General features: G+C 36.8%; 1 protein-coding gene across 8 annotated transcripts in view; it reads right to left on the bottom strand.

The window, feature by feature from the left end:
* Positions 1-307: 307 nt before the first annotated feature.
* The window catches only part of WAC (WW domain containing adaptor with coiled-coil), a 107,149-nt gene continuing 83,586 nt past the window's right edge, over positions 308-23,870 (bottom strand). For 2 of the 8 annotated variants that reach the window (XM_064284964.1, XM_010590650.3), the window contains exons 7-13: positions 18,589-18,834; positions 16,939-17,061; positions 15,835-15,983; positions 13,068-13,201; positions 11,388-11,574; positions 9,732-9,859; positions 308-8,020 (exon numbers count right to left, since the gene is read on the bottom strand). In XM_064284964.1, the coding sequence (XP_064141034.1) occupies positions 7,951-8,020; positions 9,732-9,859; positions 11,388-11,574; positions 13,068-13,201; positions 15,835-15,983; positions 16,939-17,061; positions 18,589-18,834 (1,037 nt within the window). In that variant the 3' untranslated portion in view covers positions 308-7,950. Of the gene's footprint in view, positions 8,021-9,731; positions 9,860-11,346; positions 11,575-13,067; positions 13,202-15,834; positions 15,984-16,938; positions 17,062-18,588; positions 18,835-23,870 lie in introns of all 8 variants that reach the window. The other 6 variants (XR_010321962.1, XM_003410529.4, XM_010590647.3 and 3 more) reach the window with 6 other exon arrangements.

The following is a 23,870-nucleotide window of genomic DNA, read 5'->3' as shown; positions in this document are numbered from 1 at the left end:
TATTGCAAATGGAATTGTTTCCCTAATTTCCTTTTCAGATTTCTCATTGCTACTGTATAGAAACTCAACTGATTTTGTTTTTTGGCCTTGTACCCTGCAACTTTGCTAAATTCCTCTATTAGCTCTAGAAGTTTTCTTGTGGACCCTTTGGGATTTTCTATATATAGGCTCACATGATCTGCAAATAGGGATTTTACTTCTCCACTCTGGATACAGAATGTGTATTTTTTAAAATTTAGGCCATATTTATATCCCACAGAAGAGTTTTAAGGTTTTTTTCCACATAGACCCTATGTATGTCTCATTAACTTCATTGCAGCTATATAAATTAAATCTTTACTTCTGTTGCATTTTCAATATAACAAAACTATTGATTTTTGCATATTAAACTTGTAATTAGGCCTCTTACTGAATTTACTGTAATAGCTTTCTATTTTTCAGATACACACATCACTGAAAATAATTTTTCCTCCTCCTTTCCAATATATATAGAAATAAATAGCCCTTCTTTTTCCCATATAATTGCATTGGTTTAGTATTTCCCAAGCAGTATTGAAAATAATAATGGTGATAGTAACTCTTTTATGTCCTTGAATTTTATGGGACTGCTTGTAATGTTTTGTCGTTAACTTTTGCATGGCTGTTTTGTTCTCATTTTTCAAGTATCACGTCCAAAGTCATGTCTTCAGAGATGCTTTCCCTGACTATGTGATCTAAAATTCCTCAACCTTGCCCTCTTAACAGTCTCAATTTTTCTTCACAGCAATTACTCATTATTTATTGTGCACATTATGTACTGATGTCTAATTTTGTGCATTTACTTTTAAAAATCATTTACTGTCTTTTTGCCTTCTCTTGACCGTAAGCTCCATTAGAGCAAGAACCTGTTCTGCTAGTAAAGAGTGCATTTCTATTCCTCGATTTATGAACATTAGACCTCCCTAGTAAGAAAAAAAAAATTGAACATCCTCATATTTTCTCCCAACTTCTCACTGCCTCCCATTTTATTTCAACATTTCCACATTTTACTACAATCCTGTATCATGTTCCCCACAGCTCTTCAGTATTAAAAACAAAACAAACTCATTGCCGTTGAGTGGATTCCGACTCATAGCGACCCTATAGGACAGAGTAGAACTGCTGCATAGAGCTTCCAAGGAGCGCCTGGTGGATTTGAACTGCTGGCCTTTTGGTTAGCAGCCATAGCTCTTAACTACTGAGCCACCAGGGTTTCCTCTTTAGTATTTGTTGTCTAAATCGCTTCCATAACACCAACAGTGCTTTTACACTATTCTCCGTTCATCTCTGGGTTAGATTTTGTTAGCAATTGTTTTCTCTAAGGTCTCCTGAGTACAATAATAGTCTCTTGCCCTTTCCTGTTTGGGAGTTTCTGTTGTCTATTTGAACATCTTACTAAGTATGATTTTGGGGTTCAATAGATTTTTTTAGACATTTCTTAGAATTTCGTAGACATTACTCCACTATCCTTTGTCAGGAAATGTTGCTCAAATTGGTATACTTTTTCTTCCTCTTATTAAGCTAGTGGTGGTCAGTGGTTGTGCTGGTTATTTGCCTGTTTCTTCGAAGATTCATTATTTTCCTTTCTCCTCCCTTCTCAGTATTGTAGGGGATTTCCCAGGTTCTGTGTCCTCTTGCTCCTGGGTAAATTCTGCCAATACGTGCACTCTCAGGAGGCTAGAGGGAGAAAGCCTGTGTTTTTCCCTCTCTACTTCAGCTGAAGGAGCCCTGGTGGCACAATGATTAAGCACTATAGTTCAAACCCACTCAGCAGCTCCACGGGGGTGGAGACCTGGTCATCTGCTCCTGTAAATACTAGTCTAGGAGACCCTGTGGGGCAGTTATACCGTCACATGGGGTCACTATGAGCCAGAATTGATTCAATGGCACCTAACAACTGCTCCAGGTGGTATCTTGCTTAGTAGCTGTCTTTTCCTTGGATCCAGACCCCTCCCCCCTGCCCATAGTCCCAGCTCTCTTTTTTGTCATTTCCTCCAGGTACACCTGCCTTGGTTTCATCCTTCAACCCCCCTCCTTTTGAGATACCTAGGGTGAGCTACCTTCTGACTGGACCCTGACAAATCCAGGGGTAATTAGATGTGCTAAACTAAGCCAAAAGTTTCTCTTTTCCTTTCTCTTTGGCGATCACTTTCCAAAGATTACAGAACAGGGTTGTGCTCCTTTCATTGTTTTACTGTCTGTAGAGGAATATTTGGGCTCTTTTAAAACCTTTGTTAGGCATTAGGGAGTATGTTACCTACTATCCTTTACTGAAATTCCATTATCAGTATTTTAAACAGTATCTTTGGAACTTTTGTGCTTGTGAAACAGCTAGAGAGATGCAGCCTGCAACTTTGTACTGGCATTTTAAATACCAGAGCTATCACCAACCATGGTCAACATCTTCTGTCCTTCGCCTTAACAGTTACAGCTCACAAAGATAAAATGTCAGGGTATCAAAGTGCTTTAATTTAAGCAATGGACTTGATTTTACATTTCGGATAGTGACTCTCTGCTCAAGTCCTTCTCCTTAATCATGATTAAAAAAAACATTGACTTAAATTTATTAAATAGCAAAGCTGAACATTCTTAGAGAGCAAACATTTAAAATGAGTATTTCACTCACTTGCTCATGCAGAAGTATTTACTGAAGGTCTAGGCAACGGAGATCCACACACAACGCACGGGACAAAAACCCTCGGCTTCACATTCTGCCTTTTCCGCCCAAGAAGACAGCACCAGGACTATCAAAAATGAGTAAGAAATCACTTATTCAGATCCTCACACACTCATCTACAATTGAAAATCTGTTGCTGTCAATTCTGACTCATAGTGACCCTATAGGATAGGGCAGAACTGCCCCCCGTAGGATTTTCAAGACTGCTTTTACGGAAATAGGCTACCACATCTTCCTCCCAAGAAGCGGCTGGTGGGTTTGTCCTGCTGACCTTTGAGCTAGCAGCTGAGTACTTTAACCACTGCACCCCCAGGGCTCCTACACACCCATATATGTTTAATCAGGCAGTCAACAAAAGGCACTTAAAAAAAAGATGCCTGTTTATAATGGCATCGGGTGTCCATTCCATCTTAATCTTCCCACCCATCCCAGAAGCAGAGAATTCTTATACCCCAGCCATTTTCTACAGGATGAGTATGTCCTAGGGCAGATGTTCTATTAATGACACATCTTAGAACATGACTTGAATACCAGATTGCCACCTACATCCGTGCCCTAGAAAGCCAGAATATCAGTGTGGTTGGGTGTCCAACATCTGAACTGAGGGATGGCCTATCACAGTAGTCCTGCCTTGCAAAACCAGGACTGTCTTCAACCCCCACGCCTCACTGGATCCTTGCCTTTGAGAAACAGGGCCAGTTCCTGCTGGTCCTTCTCCCCATGCTTGTTACATCAGAAGTAGCATCCCCCTTCTCATCAGCTTAATACTAAAATGCACTCATGTAAGTAAGCTCAAACTATCTTCGTTTATCTTGCTTAAAGAGTCCACACTAAAAACTATAATAGTCTAGGTTTTGGTAACCAACAGATTGTAAATTTTTGGTACCTAAAAAATTGTAATAATTAAAAAGAAAAAAACTCACTGCTAAGAAAAAAAGTTGTTAAACTTTTTATAAACATATTCTTAAATCCTGGTCTGGTCAAAGTCCTTTACTCAACATCCATAATTCATTTGACAAATATTTATGTAGTTCCTCCAGATCAGACACCGTTCTTTGGTCAGGAAAGGCCTCTTTGAAAGACTGCATGCGACTGGGCAAAAAACTGCAAAAATCTCTACAAAAACAGCTTTCCAGGCAGAAAAAGCAAATGCAAAAGCCCTGAGATGGGACTGCAGCGTGGTCGAAGTGCAGTGACCAAGAGACAAACTGGTAGATGAGAAGAGAACGTAGTGATATTCAGGGATTTGAAATACCTAAGTCACAGCAGTTGTTTTAGGTTTTATTTTTGAGTGTGAAATCATTATGAACACAATGACATAATCTAGTTTACATTTCACTTAGGCAGCTGTCTGGAGAACAGAGTGTGTGTGTGGCAAGGGGAGGGCGGCAGTGGGGTAAGAGCAGTGGCAGGGAGAAAGATCAGGAGATGGCTGCAGTGTTCCAAAAATGACTGATCCAGACCAGAACGGTAAACATGGAGGTAGGAGACCTTCTCAGAACCCAAAATACATTTTGAAGGCAGTTAGTGGGTCTTCATGACGGATGAAATATGGGACATAGGAAGCAAAAAAAAACAGGATTTTTAGTTTTGGGTCTCCAGCAACTGGGGAATAATAGTGTCAATTACAGGTAACGGGAACAATGGAGAATGGTCTAAGGCGCAAACTGAGAGCTCCCTTTTGGTCATGCTAAGTCTGAGAGACCTTTAGACATCCAGGTATCTCAACTGACTACCCGGAGCTCAGGGATAAAGATAATTTGAGTGTTATTACAAATTGTTAAGCCATGGACCTGAATAAGATCACCTAGGCAGACTGAATGTTAGGGTACTCCCAACGTGAGAAATCAGGGCAAGGGTCCAGCAAATTAGCAGAGCCTAAAGAACCCCAACTTTAAGCCAGAATTTAAAAATCGCAACTAAAAAATTCTATTTTGAGACTACTGAAACACATGACTGCTATTAAAATTTCAGCAGTAATCTGTTGTTTCCTTACTCAAATTATGCGTTCTAAGACTCTCAAAAACATTGTTCTGAAATAACTGCACAATACTGTCAAAACATATTTATTACTTTTTAGTGTCATTTGTACACTCCAGTACAGATACAAGAATACAGCCGTATTTACAGGTATTAAGGAAAAAAATCCATATATTCAAACTCCACATCTAAATACAGTAGCTTTAAGTCCCAAACTACAATCGTTCTGGTATGTAGAAGGAAATTACTCTGTCACTCCTGCCCCCTTTGAAATAGTTTCTTAAAGCTAGGGTTATGTTTAAACAGAACGAGAAACTGTTTTTGAAATGGGGCAATAATTTATTCTTTGCAAAGTTTTAAGCACCTCCTTCCCAAGATTTTACAAGTGTGAGACAGAAAAATGTCAATTTTTGTCAAATATAAATATCAAATGTATCAAAGTAAAATATGTCATGTGTGTCAGATTTAGAATTAAAAACAAAACCAATCATCTGGGCTATTAAAAGCAGCATGTATGTCTCAGAAAAGAACTGGGTGGAACATGGAGTTGAGTTTTCAGTGTTTAAAATCGGGGAGTTGTAGTCCAAGTTTTAAACTTCAATTCTGGCCTGACTTAACAGAAAAATAAAAGGTAGGGAAGCTGGTTCTTCAGGGGACTTTCTAACAAATCCATCTTCACTAAATACACTTTGTTACAATATCACAGTTTTCAGTGTTTGAATACAGACTATAAAGTCTTTTAAGAGACAAACAAAAAACACCTGAGGCTTCTTAGAGACTATTCAGTAATTTTATTTTCAAATTGTCTGAACCAAGTTGCCCACCAAAATGATACGTGTTCAAAGCTATGGCAACGGGTATAACTAGATAAAGAATATTCTAGGATATAATGTCTATTTTAATAGTACATAATCCCTGGTTACCTCAAAAGCTTAGTAGCTGAATACCATGTCTGTATTAAAGTGCAATATTTAAAATAATTTACTACAGAATAAGTGAATCAGATATTGTAAAAATATTTCCACAAAAGATTTCAATTTTTCTGTGTGTTTAAAAATTCACCACTAAGAAATTTCAAATTAGGCATCGTTTCCTACATATATATGCAACTCATTTATGGATGTAAACATTTTTTAAGCAAAGGAAGAAAAGTGATATAGATCAATAAATTCTATTAGCAAATCAAATCCAAATTTACCTTAAACCACAAGTCAAGTTGCCATCTGCTCAGGAAACACTGGCCTACTACATCACAAACTGTTTGCTTTTTTCCAGGAGGAAAGATCCAGGGCTGCACTAATAAGGGTTCTAGCTTAACACAGCTCTTCAAGGTTTCCTTTACATGCACTAATTAAATCCAACAAATGTTAACAATGCCACAGGTATGAACATTTCATGACATTTACCTTTTCTTACATTTAAGAGTATTCTCAAGTTACAGGGGGGAAAAAAAACAGCTTCCAGTTTAAGATTTTTATTCTTCTTAATTACACTGGAACATTTTTGTTATTTTAGAAAATACCATTCATACTGCTGCTTACACTTTACTTACGGAAAAATCTGAGCCTTACTCCTATATGCAAAATATGCTTAAGATATGCTTAGAGCGCGAGACCAATTTTCAAATTTAAGTTAATATCCCATAATGCAAATTACATTCATATCTAACATGACAAGATAAGCCCTTGGTGCTGGCAGTTCTGAAAGCACATGAATATATCTGTGCCAACGACAACAAAAAGAAGCTCTAAATTGGAAAAGATTGTGAAATTAAATGATTCTTCTACATACAGAAATCTTTGTGACTTAATACTGGCAGTGTCATGTTAAGGCCATGTGACTGATATTTTAAGGGAAAAAAAAAAAAAGCCAAAGTAATTTTATAGTAGCAATAGTTTCTTTTTTTATTTTAATATACTTTAGGAAACAATATACAAAGCTGAGCTTTCCCACCATTTCCAGATAACAGCAGGAAGCTCCAATTACACAAATTTAGCGTTTTGTGATGGCTAAGAACAGCAGTCAGCACCAGACTTGAACAGTTAGCTACAACACAAACATCCTTCAAAATGAAATGTCATAATAGCAAGACAGGTAAACCAGGGTTTAACAAATGACAACCACTTGGGAAGTGACTTAATCATTCTTGTTGAATTTCATATTTCATTATATATTTTATACACAATTTTCTGTTAATATGCTTTAAACGAAACTTCCCTTAAAGAATTATTTCAATCAAGTATAAATATTCAACAAGAATAGTTCTCATAAAGAATCCCCAGGTAGTTCAAATTCTAATAAGCATTGACCGAAGGAAAAGAAAAGTAACAATTTTTGTTTGTTTTAACATGTTTATTACAACAGATACAATTCACATCTGAGGAGCTTTGTTTCCTCTTTCCCCTCCCACGACCACGTTCATCGGGCTATTTCCTTATATCTGAGCAATCAGTGTACTTTCAGCACACATGCCCAGCAGTACTTTTAAGTCCACTCTTACAGGGTGCAAATGGATTTCAATAATTTATACAAACAAGTGGGTTATGCTCAATCACTGCAATTTTAAGCTACTGTACACAGGAATGAAAAGGTTATAGAAAAGTGCCATAGCAACAGTGCCTTAAGAAAGGAGAAAAAGAGGAGCCTTAAAAAAATGGATAAAATCAGATCAAGGATTTCAGAGGGAAATGGAACACACGGGAAATGAAAAACATTTCTCTGCAAAACAAATGGAGAAGCACTGCTCTTGATCAGGTGCAAGTGTGGAAGCAGTTGTTTCATGATATTTCGTACACTGCCCATATGGTTCAAAATCGTATCCTTGGACACAGATCGCCTGGCGCTTGCACTGAATTTTTGAAAATGCAAGATTTCTGAGTGATAAATTAACCCCCCCCAATTTTTTTTTTTTTTTTTTTTAAAAAAAAAGCTAATTTTGCAGACAGGTTTACATGTAAAAGGCTAGTTATTTAGCCACCTCAGCATTGATTAGTTTTGGATGTCTCAGCTCTGTTACACATGGCTTCCCATGGCTTCACTCTACAAAACATATTTACAACGTGAAGAATACATCTACAAGAAATCTACATTTCAAGGGTTTTACAAATCAATCTTGTATCTTTCCCCTGAATCGACTCTCACAGACCCATCCCCTTGTCATTTCTTTTGCCCAGCTTAACGGTCCAAAGTCTACTTAAATGCAGCTCAAAAATGTTAAGATTGGGCAATAGATTTACAGTTCCTGTACTCAAAACCATGTGCAATTATTCACATCTTCACACCATGAAGGAATTCTGATTTTTTAGCTTTTCGAGTTCCTTAATTTGTTGTCTCAAAAATAGTATCCTGAAAAATAAAATAAGGCATTAGAACCTGTGTGTTCATATAAATGTAACACAGAAAAAAGTGAACTTTTAAGTATAAAAGTATTTTTAAAACAAAATGATTACTAATTAAGACTAAATAACTGAAAATTTTCTTAGTGTACAGTTAAGGCAAAATAACCACTGAAGATATGCTGAATACATTAAATATCAGAATGATGAAATTTAAAATATTTCGTGGTTTTCTAACATTTTCTCAATAATTGAATATAAAAATTGACTTAAAATTGAGTTGTTCTATATACTGTATTAAAAAGGGGGGGGAGGCAGTAGATTATTATACACAAGAGCCACCCATAACTGCATGTTTCGAGGCCACGATATAGTAGGACTGTACGTAAGTATAAGAGGCTAATCATTTTAAAGAGCAAATGTCAATGCAGATATGGGTTTATAAAAAGGAAACTGAATCAAACTTCAGCTGATATGTTGTATATTTGAAACAAAAAATAAAACACAAACCCCACAGCTTACCAGGTTCTCATGTATTTCAGGAAATATTTTCTATCCTGACCCCTCTTTTCTGTGAACATTTATTGCCTGTACCAGGGAATTTGGTATAATCATATGCCAGGTTGATATCTGACTGTGTATACTATTCCCTATGATGCAATAAAGAACAGTGTAATTTCCTAAAAGTCAAATCGTCTGTCTAGCAAGCCAAAGTGAAGACAATTTTTAATGTACGTTAGAACTATGTTCAGAGCAATCTTAGAGTTAAAAAAAAAAAAAACAAACCTAGTGATATTCAAAAAATACTTCCAGGTATTTAAATAATTAAATGGGAAAAAGTCACTTTTCCAAGTTTACTATAAATCCCAACTAGTATTTAGTAAGCATCTGTTGTTGCATAGCAAGATTAACTCTACTTGTGACCCACTGACAGATATGAAACCACTGAAAATTTGTCCTCAGTTTTGTAACAAAAACCCAAAAACCAAACCCACTGCCATCGAGTCAATTCCAACTCATAGCGACACTACAGGACAGAGTAGAACTGCCCCATAGAGTTTCCAAGGAGTGCCTGGTGGATTCGAACTGCCGACCTCTTGGTGAGCAGTCATTGCATTTAAGAGCTACGCCACAGGTATTTAAAAAAATGTCTGACATTTATTGAGAAATAGATATCCTACTTAACAGAAATATTAGATTAAGAAATGTGAGATGAAAAGGGTATGGGTGAGGAAACCTAACATAAAAAACCCAACCCAGTGCCGTCGAGTCGATACTACATCATTAAACTTGTTGGGTAACTAATTTTTGCTATAATTTCCAACTATAATTTCAATGATATAAGGACAACATAGACTGATGTGAAATTTCAACTGAAAAAAGTACCCTCAGCAATAGAGCACTGCTCCCAATTCAAGAGAAGAGCCTTCATAACTGATGGCTATCGACATTCTACTTTTTAAATAATTAAAATATTACTGTAGCTACAGCAGTAACCTAAGGAAAAAGTCTGCTGAAGCACTTATCACGGGGTTAAGAGAAATGAAATCTAGGTGCCGTATCATTCACCAGGAATATTGTTAAATTATGAAAAAGCAGTTAAGAGTTATGGAACATAATAAATTAAAAAAGATTTTCACTTTCATAAATGAAATTTGATTTATGTTCTCCCATTTAACATACATAATTCTAAAACCTAGTTACTTCAGTGAAAAACTTACCTTTGCTCTCGCAAAGTTGCTTGAATTTCACATACTCGGACTAAAGATCTTAAATTTTTTAATTCAGTACATATTTCTGACATGTGAACGCTTCCCATGTTATGGGCTTCTTCACGCAATCTTGATGCCTATAAAGAAATAAAAGTTACATAAAAATTAAAATATTAAATATCTATGAGTAGATTTTAAATAAAGGTTACAAAATCATCTAGTAATATTTTCCTTTAAATTCACAAACATGGTAAATCTAAGCAGGGAAAATCATTTTCTCTTAAGAAGGTATCTCTAATGCTAGAAGGTACTCATCTTAAGATTTCCATTTCAAGTTTCTTAAGATAGTATACAGCACTAGAACAGAATAGCTTATAAATCTCCTTTTTATTATGGTTAATTAAAAATGCTGGATCAGCAAAAGGGAACGAACGTCATTCCTGCAATTTCAGGTATTATTGTTGTTGTTAGGTGCTATTGAGTCAATTCCAACTCAAAGCAACCCTACAGGACAAAGTAGAGCTGGCCCATAGGGTTTCCAAGGAGCGGATGGTGGATTTAAACTGCTGATCTTTTGGTTAGCAGCCAAGCTCTTAACCACTACGGCACCAGGGCTCCAGATACAGTATTGATAAATGAGCCTCACCATATTCCTTTATCATGAGATACATAAAGTATCTCTGTGAACTTTCAGAACATCTCAGAAGTCAGCTATCTTGTAAATAGGAGAGGCAACAAGCAGCACTCAGTGGACTGTCCTAAGGTCCCTCATAGCAAAGCAAAAATGTTTTCAGGCTGCTAGTCTAGCGGGATAGCATATCAGATTAACAGTTCTAACAGGATCTCAAACTACCAGAGTGGCAGAAAGGAAAAAGCACACTAGCTTTGAGTAACATCACGGCATTAACTGGGTGACGTGGGGATAATTTCTTTGGTCCTAAGAGCCTCACTGGGAGCAGTGGGATGCAGTCCCCAAATTCTCGTAAAAAGACCAGACTTAATGGTCTGACATGAGAATAGAAGGACCCCAGTGATCCTGGCCCGCAGACCTTCTGTTGGCCAAGAACAGGAACCATTCCCATAGCCAACTCTTCAGACAGGGATTGGACTGGACAATGGGTTGGAGAGGGATGCTGGTGAGGAGTGAGCTTCTTGATCACGTGGACACTTGAGACTATGTTGGCCTCTCCTGCCTGGAGGAGAGATGAGGATGAGAGGGTAGAAGGGGGACGGAAGCTGGCTGAATGGATACGGAAACACGTGGTGGAGAGAAGGAATGTGCTGTCTCATTAGGGGAAGAGCAACTAGAAGTATACAGGAAGGTGTGTATAAGGTTTTATATGAGGCTGACTTGATTTGTAAACTTTCACTTAAAGCACAATTAAAAAAAAAAAAAAAAAGAGCCTCATTGGAAAAATCATTATCTGAACTGCTTAGCAGTTTTAAGAGTGGAGAAAGTAACTGATTACAGAGCTAAATCAAATAAACTATATATAAGTACATATAAAAAATCATATGATTAAAGGCAATCTGATTAGAATTAGTTATTTTAAATACAGCTTGAATACAGTGGTCCAGGTTACAATTTTCTACAAGTAGAATGAACTTCTATCTTGCTAGTCACCCAAAGGTCTCTGTTGTCCATATTTTCTTCACGTAACACACCTGCTTCTCCGCATGATCTGCGGGCCAGCCTTGAACATGTTTTATGAGATTTTCACTGAAGTGTGCCGCTAGCGTAGGTGTTAACGAGCACGCAGGTCGGGCAGAGGCATTCTGTGCTACGACTGCTGCATTCGATGTGTTACTGCTAGACGTATGATTTGGACCAGGCGATGGACTTCTCTGGCTACTGAAAGAGAAAACAAAATCGAATATGTGGTATGTTTAAAAATAGTTTCAGGAGTCTTAAATTCTCTGTTAACACCTTCTATGAACTTAGAGATATCCAAACTTCTAAAAAACTGTTTATTTAAACTTCAAAAAAAAAAAAAAAAAAAAACAACCCCATAGTATGTTTATATCATGTATTTCTCAATACACTTTTGGAGGAAATAAACAGTCCTTTTAACACTAATGCCAGAGTCAAATTAAAAAAAAAGAAAAAGTATACTCTGCAAATTCGACAGCAGGACCTGCTGACCTTGTAAATACCACAAACACTAGGTGAGAATGCGACTAAGAAATGGCCACATTTTAACAGCTGCAGGTATGAGGCACATCTGAAGACTGAGTCTTATATACAGCTAAATAAGAAAGAAAGGGGAAAATTACTGCCTTTGTTCAGCAAATTACAGGCATCTTATTGGACAGCACTGAATGATCAAAGTGGCAAAATAAGACCAAAAAAGCAGTGCTCTGAGACTGATTACCTTCTTTTAAGATTGTATGGTTTGGGCCAGGGGATGAGGATATGGTGGTTAGAACCAAAAATTTAATAACCTAAGTTGATTTCCTACCTGCTTCACCAGACTTGGCTCTGAATGAATTTCAGTAATTTCCAAAAACTAAATCTCCCAAAGGATGAAGAGTTTTCATCACTGAGGATATTTAAAATAATACTGCAGCCTCTAAAGACAATTTAAAAGAAGAATTTCCCAAAAATGTTCTGAGCAATGGCAACATTGCTGGAGTAAGTAGACAGCTTCCCAAGGTGATTATTTTGAAGGGAACAACTCTCATTTGGATGTATAAGTTCTGAAATGGTTGTTTAGAAAACAACAACAAAAACAACAGTTGAATTATTTTGCCACCTCAGCATGAGATAAAAATAGGAAAATCAATTAAATGAAAACCATTCACTAAATTTCATTTAAAGTTTCACTGTTAATTATCAAAGATAAGTGATATCCACAATACAGCACTATACGCGTACCTGAAAAGCAATCTGTATCGGGTCAAAGCTAAAGCTATTAGGAAAGCCTGACGTGCACCAGTTGAAAGATACTGGTCCAAGTTTTAGATATAAGATTTTTGGTTTCACCAATAACACTCAAATCTAAAACTGCTATGAGAAGGGTGTATGTAATTCCAACAAAGTATTGTAAAAACACGTTCAGTCTTTGTACATAAGTATCACGTAAGTTTAGTCCCATAATACTCTACTAAGTAAAACTGTAGAGAAAAACAGCCACTTTCCTCAAAACACCCAGGTATCACTACTAGTGACAACAATCTATTTACGTAAGAATTGCCTTTTTAACATGAAACTAAGTTAGCCTATCTATGGATCCCTTCCACAATTCCATTCTATGACAGGTATGTATTTATAACATTCAGACAACGCACTATGCCATATTAAAGGAAAAAGTGAAACCTATAGTCTCAACACAAACACCAACTTACCTCGAGCGCTGAAGACTTCGAGGAGAAACGGGTTCATGACCTTGTGGCTTCTCAGCAGGTACAGGCTGCTGAGTGGCTGATTGTGAAACTGGTCCTTGCTTAACTACTGGAGTACTAACCTGTAATTTCAAAACCTAATAAGACATGCTTTATCACAAAGGAAAAGATCATGGAAACTAGATAAAAGCAGAAGTTGTATAATTACTGAAACTTTTCTATTATTTCTATTCTTCAGTTGTAAGGTAAGACAATGATCTTAATTCTGTTTCCTAACAATACTAACACCAGTGATACAAACTTATTGAAGTTACGCAGATTATTGTTATTTAGGACCTATAACCATCCATTCCCCCTCTTCCCAACCCAATCTAGTTAATCTTAAACGCTGTAAAGTCCAGAGTTTTTAAGAAGAAGTATCAAGTGCTTTACCAAAGGTCACAGAGCTAAATTTCTTAATCAAATGGCCCAAGGCCATGAAGTTACTTCAGTAATGCAACCAGCATAGGAAACCAGTTCTTGTGATTTTCAGCCTCGTGTTTTACAGCAATAAAAATACATGTTACCACATTATACAAATAACAGTTGCTCAGATTTGGAGGGAATGTAGATTGATTTATCAGAGAATATGCAATGGCCATACAAAATTCAACTCGAAAGGTTTTCAGAGAGAGGTTACTCTGTAGTGATACACCAAGAGGTCCATGACCACCAATGGGGATTCACACACTATTCATATTCACATCATACAGACAGAAAAAAAAAAAAAAAACAGGTTCAAATATAAGCCCCAATCTAAAGGTGTAAGAAAACCCTGGTGGTGTAGTTATGGTTAAGTGCTATGACTGCTAACCTAAAGGTCGGCAGTTTGAATCCACCAGGCGCTCCTTGGAAACCCTATGGTGCAGTTCTACTCTGTCCTAAAGGTCGCTGTGAGTTGGAACCCACTCGACGGCAAGGGGCTTGGTTTTTTGGTTTTAAAGGCATAAAGGCAGACCGAACCACTTCTGATGAAGTCACATTAGCAGATCTACGTTACATCTTGCAGCAGCAGATTTTTTAGGGGGGGATGGGAGACAAAGACGAGTCATAATTCTTCCAAACAAATCTGGATAATTCTCATAGTTCTGAACAGCACCTATCAGCTCTCCTCAAAAGGCCTTTTATAAAGGACATGTTTATTAACTTCTACAGAAGATCGCACACCCAATTATTTTGAAAAGCAACTTGGAAGTTTTTTTGAATGCAAAAAGCTGATGGTCATATGCTTAAGGGATCTGAAATGCTGACTGTAAAAACCACTAACCTTACCACTTATTTCATTTCTAGTCACCATTTATTGTACTCTTAAAATATCACCCTGAAGACAAGTTTTAAGCTCTAAGTAATCGCTTTTGCTGAAGTTTACATTTTAATTCTTCTTCCATCAAAACAAAGGCAAGCAATTAGAAATTCCATAATAAACAATTATAACTCAGAATTTTTCAATCCATCTAGATAAACACCACATTCAAGGTAGGGAACGGATGAGCCAATAGAAGACCTAAAAACTGACCTACTGCCAATTTCAAACTATGTTTCACTACATTTTTATATTTCCCATCAAGAGTCAAAAATCAACTTGTATATAGTAAATTTCAACCCTCTCAAAATGTTTCACTGCTAACATGTGAAAAGCAAAGAATGAGTACAACTTTTGAATTCTGGACAAGACTCATAAATAAGTGATACGGTATAACAAAATCTGACTGCAATAATAATATAAGGTTCTGTTGCCAGTTCAAGTAAGAAGAATTGAGCAAATTTTCAAACTGCTTCGAAGAGCCGTCTATGTACGCTTTTGCTTGGACAAACACAGGCAATATAGCTTAGTAAAATGGGTTCTAGGTTCAGAACAATCTAGGTTTCAAATTCTGACTCCACCACTAGAACTAGACAACCTATATGAAGTTTAATATTCTTATCTACTCAATAAGGTAAATTTTTCTCACGATGTGAAAGTTAAATTAACTGCACATAAAACTCAACATAGAAGCTAACTTACTTTTGAAACAGAAGTATGAAAAAAAAAAAAAGTCAGTGGAAAAGATGTTTCGCACCTCCCTTATGGTTTAAAAATTCTACAAATTTAAGACCCATCACACTCTTCACCACTCTCTCCATTATCACAGATCCCAGGCAAGCAAAGGGAATGGAATCAGAGCGTAGGAGCTGAGCACAGGTATAAACAACCCCTCTAACCTGCATCTATTACCATCCACCTATCCTGCATGTCAGGAGCCCTGGTAGTGCAGTGGTTAAGCACTCGACTGCTTACCAAAAGGTCAGCAGTTCGAACCCACCAGCTGCGCTGAGGAAGAAAGATATGACTGTCTGCTTTGGTAAAGATCATAGCTTTGGAAATCCTATCAGGCAGTTCTACCCTGTCTTCAAGGGCAATGGGTTTTTAGATATCCTTCACATCAACACTGCATCTCATTCTATAAGAGGGCTTTGTCTACAGTAAAACCAAATCAAACCAAAACCCACCGCTATCAAGTTGATTCCGACTCATGGTGACCCTACAGGACAGAGCAGAACCACCCCATAGGGTTTCCAAGGAGCAGCTGGTGGATTTGAACTGCCTATCTTTTGGTTAGCAGCCAAGGTCTTAATCACTATGCCACCAGGAATCCTTGTCTACAATACAGGTTCTAAAACATTATTAAACTCATGTTCCCAAAGTAAGGTAAGTGGTTTCTTTTCTCAATTTCCCTCAAAGGCAACATACCTTTGGCTGTGATGAAACAGGAGGAGTACTAATCAAAGGTTTGATAGGGACTGTGTTAGTCTGAGGTGTGCTTATTCTTGGAGACACGTAAGATCTTGGGGATGATGCATCAGATGTTAAAGACATTGGAGACTGATTAGATGGCTGGGCTGGAAGAGAGCACAACAACGTCGAATAAACCAAATAAGTGTGGAGAAAATCTCTGTATCTTTCCAGACACCCCTCACTCCTCAAAGAGAACACTGATTTGAATAAATCGGAATCTGCAATATTGCCTGGACAACTCTGACTAAACGAGCTGGATTCCCCATGTGTGTTAAAGATAAGCACATCCAGTGTAGCTCCCTTTCTTTCTGAGGCTGAAACAGGAAGCTAAGCCTGAAACTATGCTCATATGAAGGACTCCTCACCATCCGTATTTCTCCTTTCTTATTCTACATTTAGGCCCAGTTATCCCCTCAGTTTCCTACCTCATGAGGTGAGCCAGAAGGCAGTAACAGTCTTTTCACCATTATACTTCCCTTTTGGACCATTCCAGCTCAGTTTGCTTTCTGAACTGGGGACCAAATCCACCTAACAAACTGGCCCTTTTACTTGTCATTGCTCCTATGCATAGCTCTATTAGATACCTTCATGGAGAGGAAGGGCAGCTAATTCAAGGCAGGACTCTGGCAATTTTTGCATTTTCTAGCCAAAAGTCATTTTATACCAACCTGAACCAAATCTCAATTCCTAAAACATATGCGATGTTTCACAAAGATTTAGAGCATATCATAGGTTCGGTTTTAAAGTAAAATATGTCATTGAGAACTTAAATTCTGAATTAAAATAAATATAATGTAGTGTATATTTAATTCAAAATTTAAGCTCTTAATGACATATTTTACTCCAAAAGTGAAATTAAACTACATTACAGATTTAATGGCAGTATCTAAGATAAACGGCAAATTTTGTCATCTTAAAAAAAAAGGTAAAAATTCTACTGTATACGCTAGCGCTGTAAAATTATTGTAGCTAATCTCTTTAAAGATTAATAAAAACTTTGCTATTAATTCCAAGATAAAAACAAGATACAATTCTAGAGATACCTAAGAGCATAAATACCTTGTGTAGAGAGTTGAGCAGCTTGAGAAATCAGAGAAGTTATGTTGAAAGCAGATGGTCCAGCAGTAAGAAATTTATGAATTATAGACTGCAGTGAAGCTTGTGTCACAGCTGCTGTAAGAACTGAAAACACATTATTTCCTAAATTTAAGTAAAAACAGGGGCATATGTGGCATCAGTAACAACTTGAAAACTCAAAAGGATTTAAATACATATATATATATATATACACACACACACACACACACACACACCCCTGGATGTTTGAAACCAGAACTCTTGCAATAAAAAACTCAGAAAATAGGAGTAATATAATAGATCTAAGAATTTGAAATTACGTAGCTCTGAGGCAGAAAGAAACTTAATAGTTTTATAATAAAGGAAAACAAAGAGTTTTCATTACACTAATAAACGTAGACGTTCAGGTAAAGAAAACCCTTCACTGTAAGATTAAAAAAAAAAAAAAAAAACAAACAAACACTGAAGAGTGTTCATGAGAACTTCTGATTATGCCAGAAATCTATCCACATGTAAGGAGAGTGCTTAGTATATTACTTGGAATTAACTCAGTAAATGATAGCTACTTCATGTGACTGCTTTATTAAACAAGCTAACTACTCAAAGTCTTTATCAACACCCACCCCAAATATCTTTAAAAAAAAAAAAAAAAAAACCCAAAGAGCTGAGCACTTTGGAATAGCATGTATTTTTCTAGGCATAAGAAGACCTATGATTACTAACATTTTCCAATTATTTCCTCAAATTGTTTAAAAGCCCGATTTTGCCTAAATGAAATGTTTACCTATGAGTAAGAGGACGGTGGGTTATCTTAGAGAATAAAACCAAAACAGAGAAAAGCTGAGGCCAGTGAGAACAGAAGACTAATGACCAACTAGCCTGACAGAGCTCTATTTTTACAATAAAGGAAGAGCTTAACCACTTAACACTAGCGTTGAATATATTATGTGGAAAATGTAGATAAACAGAAATGAACTATTCTAAACTGAAAGCTTTGCAATACAAATGTGCTCTCAGGATCCAGAGGGTTTATGAATTAAAGCCACATTCACTCTTATTCAAATCTCTTCTCTGAGGTGGCTGCCCAACTACTTTCTTGGCACGTTAAAAAGCAGTGTTGGAATGAATCAATGTAATTAATCAGGAAAAATAGCAAAATTTGATCTAGCACCTCCCTTCCCAGAATTTTTTCCAAGTATTGTGAGAAGAAACTAGTTGAATTCCTACTCTTCAAGTAACAAGCATACTTTTACATTCCAAATAGTTATTTACCCATATACAGAATTTTAGAAATATGTTAGAAGCGAGAAACATTTTTGTATCAGTTTTAGCAAATGCTCTCTTGTTTTTACTTAAAAACAAAACACTACACACACTAAGCACACAGAATGGTTCATCCCCAGTTACACAGCAAGTCTGGAAAAATATACAAAAAAATTCATGTATCACTAGAGCTCAACTGATACTGCCAAGGGGCTTAAGCTATAGATGTAAATTCCATACTAAAAGAATGACGTGCAAACATGAAGTTCAAACTGAAATGAAGTCCATTCCTAAAGTGGAGATTTTACTAGTCACAAAATTTTGTACAATGCAAATAAATTTTTAAAAACTGTTACTACAAAATCTTACCTTCATTGATTTTGGATATATCCACATTAGAATTATTAAGCTGCAGCGTAGCCTGCAAAGCAGGAAGCAACTGTCTAAGAAGATTTGGGTCCTGAAGTAATGGAGGTATTGGTGACTGTGGAACAGGTGAAACAGGGACTGCTGAAGCAGATGTTGGAGGCGCAGATGTGGGATTTAGTCCAGAGGCAGAAGATGTAGAAGGAGTTGTGCAAGAATGTGATACAGATTTGTCTCCTGATGTAGATTCTAAATAAAAAGGAGATAATAAAGCTGAAAAAAATTACTTGAATAGAGGAAACGGGAACCATCAAATGAGCATGTCCCATGTGCCAGGTACCTAATCATTTAATCTTCACAAGGTGGCACACAGAAGGGGCTCGGTAAATGGCTGGCTAACTAGAAGGACAAGACAGGCATTTTTATCCCAACTTTCTAAGTGAGGAAACTGAACAAGAAAGATTATGTAACTTGTTTAAAGTCGAAAGCCCTGGCAAAGCAGTGATTTAATCATACCAAAAGTACCACGTTCTAGGTACTAGTAAGGCTGCCTCAAGCATAATTTAAGTATTAATCATACATTTAAATAAGCTCTTGCTCAGATAAAGAGGCAATACTAAACCAAACCCACTGCCGTTGAGTCGATTCTGATTCATTGTGACCCTGTAGGACAGAGTAGAACTGCCCCATAGAGTTTCCAAGTAGCGCCTGGCGGATCTGAACTGCCAACCTCTTGGTTAACAGCTGTAGCACTTAACCACTACACCACCAGGGTCTCTGGAGACAATATTACAGGGGCTTAATTTATGTCTGATGAAACAACTTAAAGTGAAAAATGTCTATGACCGCTGCAATAGCCCACCTAAATGTGACAATGGCCTTAATACAAGTACTGTGGTCGTTAATTACCCTTAGTGAGGTGAAGATGTGATGAATGAGGGGAGACTCCCATTTTAAAGTTTCACAATTACTATTTGAGTTTTAGAACTACATACTCCTCCTCTTTTGTAATTAAATATACAAAGCAATGAGTTAAAGTCCGTATTTCTATCATTTAAAAATTATGAGCATTAAAAAACAAAGGACACACACACACAAAACCCACCTAGACAAATAAACCTCAATACTATTTTTGTAGCATTTCACAAGCTGATTCGATTTATTTATTTGAAAGAGTTAAAGGCTTGTAAGAGCCAAGAAATTCCTGAAGAAAAACAAAAAAGAACACAGCTAGCAGGTAATGTCATGCTGGATCTCAAAGCTTACAGAAGAAAAAAAGAAAACAAAAAACCCCAATGATTTAAGGTGGATTAAGCTTTTGTATATACACTTTAAGTCTTTAAAAACTATTAAGGAAATCATAGGATGGTATCTTGACATCAGGAAGATTTCTAAAATTACAAAAAGCAAAACAATTAAATCCAAAGTATTAGTAACCAGAATATTTTCTATGACTCAAAAAAGAAAAGCATAGAAAACTGAACAAAAGGCATTTCACAGAAAAAGCTTAAATAGCTAAGAATCAATGCAAAAGATGCTCGACCTCATCACTAGTCAGGAAAATACAAATTAAAACCAACACGGTATTTCTCTTAAATTCACCAGATAGGCAAAAATTAAGGTGTCTCACAAAACCAAAAGTCAGCAAGGAGCGGAGTAATGGGAACATTTTTCTTAACATTTCTGGTGGTGACTAAATTGATATAACCACACAGGAAAACAATGTGACACCATCTAGAAAAGCTGACTATAAACATACCCCCTTACGCAGATACCCTCAAGAAACTCTAACATATGCAAATCGGGAGAAATATTAAAAAACTTTCATACAAGCATTGTGCTTGTTTTATTTTAGCACGAAACTAGGAACAAACCAAATAAATGTCCACCAATTAGAGAATGAAAAAGCAGTGATATTTTTACACCATGGAATTCTACTAATACAGTGGTTTTAATGGAAACAAAAAGAATTAAAACCAGAGACCTTAAGGGTAACAACGCTCAGATTGAACTATTCAAGATGGTCATACATATTCTCTTACAATATTGGTCTAAAGACTAAAATATGAAGATCTACTTAAGTATCTTTAATTTCCTATATATACCTATTTCTTGAAGATTTTCAAGCTCTTATATACACTGTATGGTTGAATTAAGCCTGTTGTTAAGAGCCGTGTATACGTCTTAGGAGCGCTGGATTTGATTATTTACTACACTGCTATCTACTAATTCTATTATCTTCATTGCCAATTCCAGAAACTAAATACCTCATTAACCTTCATGATTCCATAGAAGCCAGGAATTACTAATAAGGTTATTGAGAAGTGACTCCTTTATCAGCCTTTTTACAAGTCTTTCCACTATAATGGTCATACAAACTAGGGATAATAGCTCTCGAAACTACTGACCTCATAGATGGTTTAAATACATTTCAAGGATTTGACATTCTTATTTTGGTTTTTCTTGAGTAAGCATAATAACTCAAAGCCTAGGACATCTTAATTTTACATAAGGCACACATTTTTAAAGTAGAGCCCCCAAGTCTAGCAGACTATCACTTTCAGCTTTGTTGTTTTAGATTCACAGACAAGCATAAAGAAACTTGAATGAAATGAGATTTGCCATGAAAATCTGCCTTTGGTTATTACATTTATTTTATGGTGGAATTATAGACTATTAACAGTTTTTTATTTGGGAAGACTCCATATTATATCATTTAAGGCTTTTTATGTATAGCTTAGGGACATCAAATATAAAATGCTATTCTTAGAGGTAGTCTTAATTTTATGATTAAAATATTGCAAAAGAGGGAAGTTTTAAACTTAAGGTGGTTGCGGTGCCTCTCTGTTTTGAAAGTGCTCTAACACAGAGCCATCATATCACCCAGCATCCTCTATTATATGGTTTATTATCTCTCCCTTCTACTAGAACATGACCTCCTAGAAGAATTTGGCTGTACTTATGTCTGTAGCCCTGGTGTATAATGAGACTTCACATCACGATGGCACCAATACATATTTGACTGAATGACTGCACGTATATAAGCTGACTCTTGTTAACGTCTCTTCTAATTTTTTGGATTGGCCTAAAAACTGAAGATGTTGGGAAGAAAGTCCTAGATCTCCATAAATCATAAAGCAGACAAATAGCTCATTCTATGTTATATTTATAAAGCTGAGTAACATACAGTCTTAGAGGCAAATTAAACTTTAGGCCTATCTTGTAACAGTCAAGCTACTTTTTTCACACACAAAGGCAACAAACTACTATATACAGTCACTCAACGTCAGTGCTTATCATAGACCAATAAGACATCTGGATCTTAAAAAACAACTAAAGACGAGAATAAGAGAATTTTTAAACACAGTGTTTTGTGCTACAAAGCCATTGCAATGGGCTTTTCTGCTCTTTAAGCCTCTGGTCTCATTCCTTCCAATGTAAACTTTGATGAGCATTCAAGAAACCTAGTTTTCTTTAAACAGCCTTTCACAATCAGTCTTTGGCAATGAAATGGGATCTATTTTTAGCTCTACTGTTTTTTACCTTTTTGTTTGCCTACGATCTATTTGAGGATCTCTAGTGATCTCTTTCTAAGCTGCTTTATAAACTTAAGTGAACTATGTCATTTTCCCCATGACATTTCAATGTCTTATAGATCTCTAACCAATTCCTTCTGCCACTAGTCTGTCACTTTGTCACACTGTGCTGGCTTGCGTTTTGCTGTGATGCTGGAAACCATGCCACTGATATTTCAAATACCAGCAGGGTCATCCATGGTGGGAAGGTTTCAGCAGAGCTTTCCAGACTAAGACCTAGGAAGAAGGACCTGGCAGTCTACTTCTGAAAAAACTGGCCAGTGAAACCCTTAAAAACAGCAATGGAACACTGTCTGATTTAGTGCCGGAAGATGAGCCCCTCAGGTTTGGAAGGCACTAAAAATAACAAATGCAGAAGAGCTGCCTCCTCAAAATAAAGTAGACCTTAATGATGTGGATGGAGCGAAGATTTCAGGACCTTTATTTCTTGATGTGGCACTACATAAAGCCGAGAAGAAACAACTGCAAACATCTATTAATAATTGGAATGTGGAATATACAAAGCATGAATCTAGGAAAACCGGAAGTCGTCAAAAGTTAAAAGAAACCCAGAAAGATCGATATCCTAGACATTAGTGAGCTGTAATGGATTGACACTGGCCATTCTGAATTGGACAATCATACGGTCTACTATGGCGGGGATAACAAAGAGGAATGGCATTACATTTATCATTAAAAGGAGCATTTCAAGATCTGAAGTACAACACTGTCAGTGACAGGATAATATCCATACATCTACAAGGAGGCCCAGACAATATGATTATTATTCAAATTTATACACCAACCACTAATGCCAAAGATGAGGAAACTGCAGACTTTTATTAACTTCTGCAGTCCGAAATTGATCAAACATGCATTCAAGATGCACTGACAACTACTGGGGACTAGAATATGAAAGTTGGAAAACAAAGAAGGATTGGTAGTTGGAAAATGCGGCCTTTGTGATATAAACTACACCAGAGATTCCATGATAGAATTTTCAAAGACCAATGACTTCTTTGCAAATACCACTTTTCAGCAACATAAATGGTGACTACACCAAGTGGGAAAACCCTGGTGGTGTAGTGGTTTAAGTGCTACTGCTGCTAACCAAAAGGTCAGCAGTTTGAATCCACCAGGCACCCTTTGGGGACTCTACAGGGCAGTTCCACTCTGTCCTATAGGGTCACTGTGAGTTGGAATCAAGAGGACGGCAACAGGCTTGGTTTGGTCTGTTTTGTTATACACCAAGCGGAACTTGTCAGGTGGACTTCACAGCAATCAAACTGACTACATCTGTGGAAAGAGATGATGGAGAAGCTCAGAATCACTAGTCAGAACAAGGTAAAGGGGCCGACTGTGGAACAGACCATCAATTGCTCATATGCAAGTTCAAGCTGAAGAAAATTAAAACAAGTCCACGAGAGCCAAAACATAACCTTGAGGATATCCCATCCGTATTCTAGAGACCATCTCATGAATAGAATTTGATGCACTGAGCACTAACGACTGAAGACCAGACATGTTGTGGGATGACATAAAGACACCATACATGAAGAAAGCACAAAGTCATTAAAAAGACAGGAAACAAAGACGAAAATGGATGTCAGAAGAGACTCTGAAACTTGCTCTTGAACATGGAGTAGCTAAAGCAAACGGAAGAAATGATGAAGCAGAAGACCTGAAGAGAAGATTTCAAAGGGAAGCTTG

This window comes from Loxodonta africana, chromosome 4, assembly GCF_030014295.1.
Source record: "Loxodonta africana isolate mLoxAfr1 chromosome 4, mLoxAfr1.hap2, whole genome shotgun sequence".
In the NCBI taxonomy this organism is placed as follows: domain Eukaryota; kingdom Metazoa; phylum Chordata; class Mammalia; order Proboscidea; family Elephantidae; genus Loxodonta; species Loxodonta africana.
This window is presented reverse-complemented; position numbering and strand designations above follow the sequence as displayed.